The following is a 10,052-nucleotide window of genomic DNA, read 5'->3' as shown; positions in this document are numbered from 1 at the left end:
CTTACTTTCACAAATTGAAATGGGTTCTTTCACAAATTGAAATAAAAATAACATCAAAAATTTCTCACATTGGACAAAATCAACTGAAAAAGAAACGTTTTAAAAGAACTGGAAAAACTAGTGAAATGGGTTCTTTCACAAATTGATAAAGAAACGTTTTAAAAGAACAGAAAAAACGAGTGGACACTCGAGCTTTAGAATTAGTTGGTCAAAATCATTAAGTTAAAAAAATATGAAATAGTGGAAGGGGCTAAAAGAAGCAACTTGAGTGTGGAGCCACTCGTTGCTCTTTTAAGAGGAAAGAAAAAAGCCAGTGGTTACGCAGAGAAGAACGTATGCTTTTGCTTCTAAGCCTTTGTTTTTATGTGTGGTTCTCTTTTCTTATCTCTATGACCAATACCAAATAATTTCTCCACATTCCTTCATTATATATCAGACAAAACATTATTCACTCAGGAGAGAGAACTAGAAAGAAACCATGTCTGAAATAGAAAAGCAGAAGCCAAAAGAAGAAGCAGAAGAAGAATCATCAGCGTCTACTACGACGACATGGCCGGATATAGAGGAAGAATTCGTGATACCCGAGGTTTTACATAGTGAAGGTGTGAAGAAACTGCATATGAGCATTCAAAGTGAGTGGGATTACCTACAGAAGTCTGCTTGTCAAACAGCTGCAGGAAGAGCTTTGTGGAAACATGTCATTCATGATCCTCTCGCTCACTTGTTTGCTGGAGAGACACATTTGAGAAACCTACACACAAAGATTCAGACTGACCGGCTCAACAATGCTCGAGAGATTTCCGGTGTGATTCTAGCCGTTCGAACTCTATGGTTTGACACAAGGATTCAAGCTGCTCTGGATTCTTTCGAAAGTGATGCATCTTCGCAGGTTGTGCTACTTGGTGCAGGTTTGGTTTCCCCTATTTAATTTATATTTGTGAAATTACATGATATATGTTAAGCATGAGTTTAAGATAAGTAGCCAACATGGAATGGTGTAATGAAATTACAGGAATGGATGCGAGATCATACAGACTAAATTGCTTGAGCAAAAGTAATGTATTTGAAGTGGATTTTCAAGATGTCTTGGAAACAAAAACAAGCTTAGTTCAAGCTGCAGTAAATTCTAAAGATGAGCTTAGGATGACAGCGAAATCACTAGTCAGAGTAGCAATTGATATAAGAGACAGCGATTGGTTTGAACAGCTTAAGAAATCGGGTTTTCTGCCAGATATAAACACTGTATGGGTTCTTGAAGGCATTCTTTATTACCTGTCTCACACAGAGGCAATGCAAGTACTGAAGCTCATAGCTCAGAAGTGTGCAGTAACCAGCACAGTACTCTTGGCGGATTTCATGAACAAACCGTCTGCTACACTCCCAAACTCTGTGTTCCACTTTTACAGTGACTGGCCTGACCAGCTCTTACCATCTTTGGGGTTCTCTCATGTCAGGCTTTCACAGATTGGTGACCCAGATGCAAACTTCGGTCTGCTGCATGATCCACTCAATCTCTTCAACAAACTTCTTAGCCTGCCAAGGACTGCACAGATCCATCCAGATGATGGAAAACCATGCTGCCGTTTGTATTTGGTCGAAGCTTCTGGTTCACCGCCTCAAGATAATTTCGTAGAGAATCATGTGAGCTTGTAAACTCCTTGCAGATGTACATTTGGCACTGCACGCTTTTGCAGAACATATATATGAGTCTTTCACACCACAGAAATTGTGTAGGAGGTTATTGGTAATTTGATGATGTATAAAACATTGGTATGAACAATTCACTACATTTCATCTGCTTGCAAAACTACAAAGAAGAAAGAATGCTTATCATGCCTTTCAATATCTAGCATAACCTTCCTTACTTACTGTAACTCAAACGAAGCTAAGCATCAAGCATATGATTATATTTATATAAAACGAGATCTCTTTCAACAAGACACTTGTAACAGATGTTGTTGGTACACCTATACAGCCATAACTAGTTCACAAGAAGAGAAGGAATAGAGAACTAGACTTCATCTCAGATCATATCTCAAGGCAGTCCTTAACACCCTTCTCAAATTTGTCAAGATAAGAGATAGCATCAGTAACCGCATCCGCAACCTTTTTTCTGAGAAACAAGTTAAACATTGAAAGCATTATATAAACATCGTTCTATAAGTAACAGAGAAGACATAAAAGGAATAAGATCCCTTCATAATTTAAATCACTAACCTATCAGAAGGAAGATTCATATCAATCCCATTCGACAACACGATCAAGGAACCGAAAGACCTGCGGATACACGAAATCAACTAACAAAGAACCACATTTCAGAGACATTCAATAGAATCAAACTAGCACATACCTAACGAGATCACTGAGTATATTCTCAGCTTCTAACTTGAGTGGGTCTTTATCATCTAGTAATGAAGCAGCATTCTTCACAACAAGCTTGAATGTACAAACCTAAACAACAACATCACATCACACCATCTTCATAAAAATCGAAACTTTAAGATCATTTGATAATTAAAAAAAAAAAAAAAAAAAAAACTTTAAGATTACAGCAACAAAACCTCGACTCCGGATTTAGACTGAAAGTCCACAAGAGAGCTTCTCTCATTAGGAACACAGTCTCTTGCAGAAGACTTAAACAGACTCTGAAGATTCTCCAAATCTTTATCCGTATACTCAGATTCACTAGTAATCGAAAGGTAAGCAGATCGGAGAGCTTCACGAGATGCACCAATGGGAGCGAGTAAGAATCTTGATGACTTCTTCTTCTGTTCTTTAAGCCACTCTTTAGGTCCTGCTGCGTTCAAATTATTTCAAAAAAAAAAAAAGAAAAATCACAAATTGAAGATATGGTGATAAAACGGAGAGTGGGAAGTGTTTGTGTGTGTGTACAGATTCCTAAGGAGAAGGCAGAAGCGGGATCGGTGGGGGAGAGTGAGAGGAGAAGAGAAGCGGTGGAGGAGAGGAGAATGGTGTCTCTGCGAGAGAGAATTTGCGGTGGGGATTGGTGGTCGGAGATTTGAGCGGCGGGGATTGGTGGTGGTTGAGGTTTAGTGTTTGAAGAGAAGAACGGTTGGGAAATTGGGATAAGACGAGCCATGGCTAACATTAACTAAAGTTAAGATATGTGTGCAACCCCCCGCCCATGTTGTATTTATAAGAATGCTGTGATTTGTTTAATTGTTTTTGTTAATCGGGTATCCCTACCGTTCAGGTTCGTTTCGAGTCTTTTGGGATTGTGGATATAGTGCCTATTCGAAGGGTATTTTCTATTTTCGGGTTCGGGTTTAGATTATGTTCGGGTTATTTTACGTAATTGAAAAACTAAAAAAATCTAAAAAATTTAGAGAGTTGGTTAAATTTTGATGAATATTCCCTTTGTTTCATAATAAACAATGTCATTCTAGAGATTTTTCCTTGTTTACATTACAATTCTAATGTATTTTTTATACTAATTTTTTTAATTTATCTCTTAACTAAAATTTCATTTTCATTAACTTTAAATCATTTATCATTTAATAATTACGGGCAAACATGTATAATTCTACATTGTGAGTTGTGTCCAAATGACACTCTTTGTGAAACAGAGAGAATATAAATAAATTTTCTCTATATTTTGGTTAATTTAATATTTTAATTATTTAGATCAAAGAATAATTGATATTTTTGAATTTATAATTGTATTATTAGAATTACCTCAAAGTACCTGAACACCAAAACATACTTCAAAAAATATCTTAATGGATTCTAAACTCCATAACCGAAAGAACCAACTCCAAACCAAATTTTTTTTGGAACCTATATGGATCCTAAACTCTAAAACCAAAACCGAATATAATCGAATTAGAACTGATTGAATTACTCGAAAGTCAAGGCCTAGTTCCAATGTTTTTAGCTTCAAAGAAGAAATGAGGGATGAAAAAACTATGTGGGCTTTTGTTTCTCTACTCGTCGAGGCTATATTGATTAATGCACATGTCTATGATCATCTAGTACATATACTATATCTCGTAACCACTATCTTCCGTAGGCCTCCATACCGTTTCTAGGTTTGTGGCTGGCATTATTTTCAGATGCTTTAAAGACTTGTTTACCATTCCTACAGATCACCACAAAAATTACAGTATATAATCTATTTTAAAATTTCTTTAGTTCAGAGACATCCTTAATCCTGCACAGAGGCTTTCCCATAGTTTCCTATAATATCAATGACCATTTTATGCTGTTCTTCATCCACTAAGCATAAGTGCGATATAGAAGTGAAATTCCAAGCTCACTTTATACTGATCAGTTTCTCCTCCCTCTCTGCTTTTCTAATATTAGCAATCAAGACTTTTATATAATAGAATAAATAAGTAAGGTGATAATGAATTTCTTTGTCGTAAATCTCTTTGAAGAGTAATGTATCCTCGAGGATGACCATTTAGTAACACTTGGTACGAGAGTGATCTCACACTCCACATGATCCAAGATATCCATTTTGAATTAAAGCCTAACCGTATCAAAAAACAGTTTCTAAAAAACTCTATTCTACTCTATCATAACCTTTACTCATATCTATTTTAATGGCCAAAATCCGATTTGCAATTCTTATTCGGCGTAAGCCATGGAACATCTCATGAGAAATTATGATGTTATCTATGATTAGTCTGCTGAAAACGAATGCCGACTGTGATTCTGAAATAAGCAAGACTTTCTTAAGCCTTAGACAAAGAATCTTAGATATAATCTTATAATTCACGTTGCAAAAACTAGCTGGCCTAAACTCTACTATCCTTTGAATTGCTTATCTATTTTTGGAATTAGAAAATATTTTTCTTGTTTAGTCTTTTATCAAATTTTTCGGTTAGAAAGAAGTCCCTAAAAATACCCAAAAAATTGGTAGAATAAATATGGCATTCCATCTGGTCTTGTAGTTTTCTCTGGATGCGTATAAATAATGTTTTCTTAACTTCAGATTCTAAGACCATCTTCATCGGGCATATCTGATAGAGGGTATGGAGAATAAAAAAAATGAAAAAAATAAGAAAAGAAGAGAGATGAAAAAAAAGTGTCTCTGCTGAAAACTATTAAAACACAGAGTCTACTATTATCTTATTTGATTGGTTGGGCAAATTAAAAAATAATTAAATAATTAAATCAAATTAAAAGTAGTATTATTATTTTTTTTTTTACATCCAAGTGGCTGCATAAGCAATGGAGTTGCTCTAAAAGTTTTCCTACTCTCCATAATAAAAAGAAGTAAATTTTTGAACCATCTCAGAGATACCACCCATATTGGATTCTTTAAAAAGATTCAAAAAATAGTCGATATTTTCCATACTTTCTTTCAGATTTAACCCAAGACTTTTATGGAGACAATATCCTAAGTCCTGGGACTGATCAATATTTCACAGATGGTGTTGTTGCTTCTCCTAACGAAGCCGATGAAGATTTTGACTACTCTGGTTGGAATGATGCTATTAACCAGAACTTTGATGGACAATTTGTTGGATCTCGTCTAGAAGAAGGTGGTCCATCTTCTTTAGTAGAACCACAAGATGCTGAATGTCATAGCATGCCACATGTTCGAGACTCTTTGGTTGAAGATTCAGTGGGAGGGCAAGGTCCAGATGGGGGTACAGGAGATGTTGGCGACCAGGTTCTGTCATATGTTGCTACTGCAAGGTATGACCGGGTTTCTCGACCAACCTTGAATGACGCCATTACATATGAGCAGAATATGCCAGCTGAAGATGCAGAGCCAGTGTTTGACGATGTTCTTTACTTGACCAACACTAACGGTTGTGGGACTCTATCAGCGGAAGAAGATGCAATTTTTAAAGGGCGCGTGTTCAAAGACAAAGAAGAAATGCAAAACACCATGTCCATATATGCCATCAAACGACTGTTCTATTTCCGGCAAACAAGGTCTGACCCGCAGAGGCTTATATTTGTTTGTGTTGATCTTAAATGCCGATGGAGAGTGTTTGGGCATGTTGTGTCGAAGTTTTCAAAAAACTTTGAAGTTCGTACTTGTACCTTAATCCACACGTGCACAATAACATCCAGGGCACAATATGCAAAGCTTGCATCGTCAAAGGTTATTGCATCTGTTCTTAACGGAAAGTACGCAAATGGTCGCCCAGGACCAAGAGCAAGTGATATCCCAGACATTGTTTTTGCCAAGCTGAAAGTTTCTGTGACCTACATGAAGGCTTGGTATGCAAAAGAAGCTGCTGTTAGGAATAGCAGAGGAACTGATGCAGAAAGCTACAAGTTGTTGGCTACCTATATGTTTTTGCCTGAGCAAGGGAACCCTGGAACTATTTACAAATTGGAGCACACATATATTACTTAGTTTATACATATATATTATTTCTAATTTCTATATTGTAGATACGCTTAGTTTCTAGATACAGTTTTGTTATGTTGTTCAGCTTTCGATCTTGTGCATATAACTTCCTATGTTATCCCTCAGTAGTTACAATTTTCTTCTTTCTATCTATTTCTTTGTGGTTTATTCGGTATGTTCGGGTTCCTTTGGTCCCATTTTTTTTAGGGTATAGTGTTGTATATAGTGTTCGTTTCATATGATTAGTTTGGGTTCCCTTGATTCTATTTATTCTTAGGGTGTAAATAGTGCTGGATGGTAAATGTCTGTTATGTTATATGTTTCATGTTTGGGTTCCTTTAGTCCCATTTTTTCTTACGGTATAGTGATGTTTGTTAAATGTGTGTATTAAAATTGTATCTCCTTTTAACTTTCAAGTTGCTCAATCATATTATTTTGCTTCTTTTGTAGGATTCTGGGACATGCACTACTGCTCAAGCTTTAAAGGCCATTGAATATGTCGCAAGTTTAGACATGTTAATATGGTGCAATGAATCTTCAAAATCTTCTAACAAGAAGTATAAATATTATTTTAATAAATTTTGCTTTTCTGATTACTCTGTTTTCGAAATGAATGCTTTCTGAAATAAACAAATTGGTTATTTGTAGTTTGGTATCTTGAGTGTAAGATTAATAACAGAAGTGGATTTGATTTCGTTCATAGTAGAAGCGCTAAAAATCTCACCCATTATACAAGGGCAAAACCATCATTTTGCAACACAAAAAAAGCCTAAAACTAGAAGCATGAATAAAAATGTCTAATTTCTAATTTTTTGTGGCACAAAAGCCTAATTAGACAATTGCCCTTTTTTATTTTAGATATATTCTAAGTTTTCGAATATTTCAGTTAATTATTTAATTATTGGTTCGGTTTGGTTTTGGTTAATTTGGATATGGGATTTTACTAACCATTCATGTTATTTAAGAAACTTCGGTTTGATTACTGTCTGGGATTTTTTGGTTCGGTTCGGTTTGCCCACCCTAACGTTCGATGGACGCAATTTGGTTTTTCAGCTTAATTTATAAACCGAGAAACGGAAATAACTAAAAATAAAAGGGCTCGTAATGCAATTTAGTAGAAGTTGAAAACCAAAAAAAAAAATTTGCTGCTTTGCTAACGATTTGAGCCTCCAACTCCAACACTACCGATTATTGATAACGATTATTCAAGTTCCAGCAATCTAGTTGCAGAAGAAAAATGGAATCGATTCATCCTCACTTCAAGGTCCGCTTCTTTTCCATTAGGTTTCTAGATTTGCCCCCATCTCTGCAATTGAACTGTGGAATTTGATGTTTTTGCTTGTTCCTTTTTTTAATGTATCTGCTAAAGCTAGAACCTTTCTGCGTTTTCAAAACCATCCCTTGGTGGAATTTGGTGTCTATGTAGAGAGAGGTTGGTGATGTGATGTGATTCTTCTTTCCTCGCAGCTAATTTTGGGATCATCTTCGATTGCTCGACGTAAGATACTCACAGACATGGGATACCAATTCACTCTCATGGTAATTTCTAATTTCTTGTCCCTTTTGAACTTATTCAAAGATTGCATTTTTTGTATTTGGGTTCGTTTAATTGTAAGTAAAAGTTTACTTGTAATTGTTAATGTAGAGTGCTGATATTGATGAGAAAAGCATCCGCAAAGATAAACCTGAGGAGTTGGTTTTGGCTTTAGCTGAGGCAAAGGTAAAATGGGTTATTTGTGTATATTGATTGACTGCTTTGAAGTCTTGTTCATGTTGTTTTCTTCAAATAAAGAAAGCATTTATTTACATACTGCATCACATGCTGATGCTATTGTGTCGAAACTACATACTGCATGTGAGGATGAGGACCAACAACCTACAATCTTGATTGCATCGGATACAGTATGTAGTTTTTGGTTTGGCTAAGTACTAGTAAAGTCTCCATCTACTATCACCAAGTTCCATTTTATGTCTCTGGGGATGCATCATCTTCTTGGCAAAACACATTCTTAATAGCCCTACGGGCTTGGGTTCTCTATATTTTACTCTCAGGCTATTATGTGTCATTTCTCTAGGTCTTGATCTACTTTTGTTTTCCGTATCTGTTATCTTCTGTGCAAGTTATATCTTTATGATCTGCCTACATGATATGAGATCACATGTTCTATTATTTCCGCCAGAGTTTTAATAATTGGAAGGACCTTCTTTCATGCATATATCTTATCTTAGGCCACCGTATAACCAAAGGTGTTTCATATAGCATTTCCTCTTCGTCAGACACATTAATAAACCGGCGAAATTTTTTTCCCAGGCTGAAGCAATCATGCGGCGGATCCCTGATGGTGACAACATAGAGGAGGATAAGTCGACCTTACTTATTACTTGTGACCAAGTACTGATCTATATTTGAACTTTCTGTGTTGGCGCAAAGTTTACTTTGACATTATCATCTAGCTAGCTGTAAATAGGTTACGTTAGTGATAAAATGGAGTCTAAAGAGCTAAGATTGTATAAATTGTTAGTTGGTATGTAAGTTGACTAATGAAAGATGGGGCATTCTAAGGACATAAGTGGTACTTGGTGATATTGGATAGTCTAGGTGAGACTTGGATTTAATGATCTGACTTCTGTGAAGGTGGTAGTCTATGAAGATGCCGTCAGAGAGAAACCCTCGAGTGTCGAAGAGGCAAGGGAGTACATAAGAGGTACGTTCACATGATCGTCCTTGTTAACTACAACTCAAAAGGCTTAGGTTCAATATATAAATTCAAAACGCAGGCTATTCCAAGGGACACACAGCAACAGTGAGTTCTGTGGCTGTGACAAATCTCAAAACAGGACTCAGAAAATCCGGCGTTGATAGAGTGGAGGTAACATTTTTTACTTTTGTATTCCGTAAGAGTTGGGATATTTTACATTTTGTAAAATATATATAGCACCAGCTGATGATGTAAATTCCTAACAGACCTATTTCAATGAAATACCGGAGGAGACTATCGAGAAACTGGTGAGTGGTGTTTGGTACAAGTTTAATACATATGTCACCTTATTAACATTACTTGGGCTCTACTAAGTTAAGGGCTGTGTTGGTGACCAGATTGAGGAAGGCACAGTGCTTAAGGTGGCTGGTGCACTCCTAATCGAACATCCTCTAATATTGCCATGCGTTAAGGAAGTGGTTAGAGTCCTCTTGCTTTCTCCATATATTAACATAATCTGAACCATAACACATCACTTTACGTGGATTCAAGTCTAGAGTCTTATTCCTTCAATATCATAGATAGATTACAAATATGTACTGCAAGAAGTTGATCTTATGATTTTGTTTCTCTTATCTTTTGATATCGATTTGAACCATGAATGTTGAGTTATTGATAAATTGTTTGTACCAGGCTGGGACAACCGATAGCGTGATGGGTCTGCCCAAAGAATTGACTGAGAAACTGATAAAGGAAGTATTGGCAATGGCAAGCATTTAGCTAATACGTTCCTGGTCTCTCAGACATAGAAACATGAACAACAGAACAAGTATTTTTTAAAACTAGTTTATTGAAGTTGTGTTTTTTTTTTTTCTCGTTGTCTCTGAAAGGAATTTAATAATTTGATTACTTATGGCCATGGGCATTAAAATCAAAGTACACCAAACTAGTGTTTAGGTGATTAGTTTTGGTTCCGGTCAGCAAATCCACAACTTGGAAAAAGATTGTATGATGTTGGT

At 36.1% G+C, this 10,052-nt stretch overlaps 3 protein-coding genes across 8 annotated transcripts; 2 read left to right on the top strand and 1 right to left on the bottom strand.

Moving 5' to 3' along the window:
* The first annotated feature begins 282 nt into the window (after positions 1–282).
* On the top strand, positions 283–1,807 carry LOC104760686 (uncharacterized). Its single transcript, XM_010443820.3, has 2 exons — positions 283–908; positions 1,013–1,807. The coding sequence occupies exons 1-2, from the start codon at positions 479–481 to the stop codon at positions 1,651–1,653; spliced, it is 1,071 nt and encodes a 356-aa protein (XP_010442122.1). The 5' UTR covers positions 283–478; the 3' UTR covers positions 1,654–1,807.
* A 79-nt stretch (positions 1,808–1,886) lies between these two features.
* LOC104725201 (uncharacterized) lies at positions 1,887–3,238 on the bottom strand. The gene is made up of 5 exons (XM_087470851.1): positions 2,893–3,238; positions 2,562–2,797; positions 2,351–2,451; positions 2,218–2,277; positions 1,887–2,113 (listed from the first exon to the last, which is right to left on the bottom strand). Exons 1-5 carry the CDS (start codon positions 3,107–3,109, stop codon positions 2,029–2,031), a joined length of 699 nt encoding a protein of 232 aa, XP_087326977.1. The 5' UTR covers positions 3,110–3,238; the 3' UTR covers positions 1,887–2,028.
* A 4,212-nt stretch (positions 3,239–7,450) lies between these two features.
* LOC104725199 (uncharacterized) lies at positions 7,451–9,969 on the top strand. 6 transcript variants are annotated; one of them, XM_087471257.1, is made up of 9 exons: positions 7,451–7,598; positions 7,704–7,873; positions 7,980–8,054; positions 8,646–8,726; positions 8,970–9,039; positions 9,113–9,204; positions 9,300–9,341; positions 9,432–9,512; positions 9,727–9,969. In XM_087471257.1, exons 2-9 carry the CDS (start codon positions 7,850–7,852, stop codon positions 9,811–9,813), a joined length of 552 nt encoding a protein of 183 aa, XP_087327383.1. In that variant the 5' UTR covers positions 7,451–7,598; positions 7,704–7,849; the 3' UTR covers positions 9,814–9,969. The 6 variants fall into 6 exon arrangements, with proteins under 6 accessions (XP_087327383.1, XP_010442120.1, XP_010442121.1 ...); XM_010443818.3 differs by having other exon boundaries at positions 7,453–7,598; positions 7,802–7,873; XM_010443819.3 differs by having other exon boundaries at positions 7,458–7,598; positions 7,761–7,873.
* The last annotated feature ends 83 nt before the right edge of the window (positions 9,970–10,052 follow it).

This window comes from Camelina sativa, chromosome 11, assembly GCF_030686135.1.
Source record: "Camelina sativa cultivar CO46 ecotype springtype chromosome 11, ASM3068613v1".
Lineage (NCBI taxonomy): Eukaryota > Viridiplantae > Streptophyta > Magnoliopsida > Brassicales > Brassicaceae > Camelina > Camelina sativa.
Note: the sequence above shows the minus strand (reverse complement) of the source record. Positions and strands in the feature narration are given on the sequence as shown.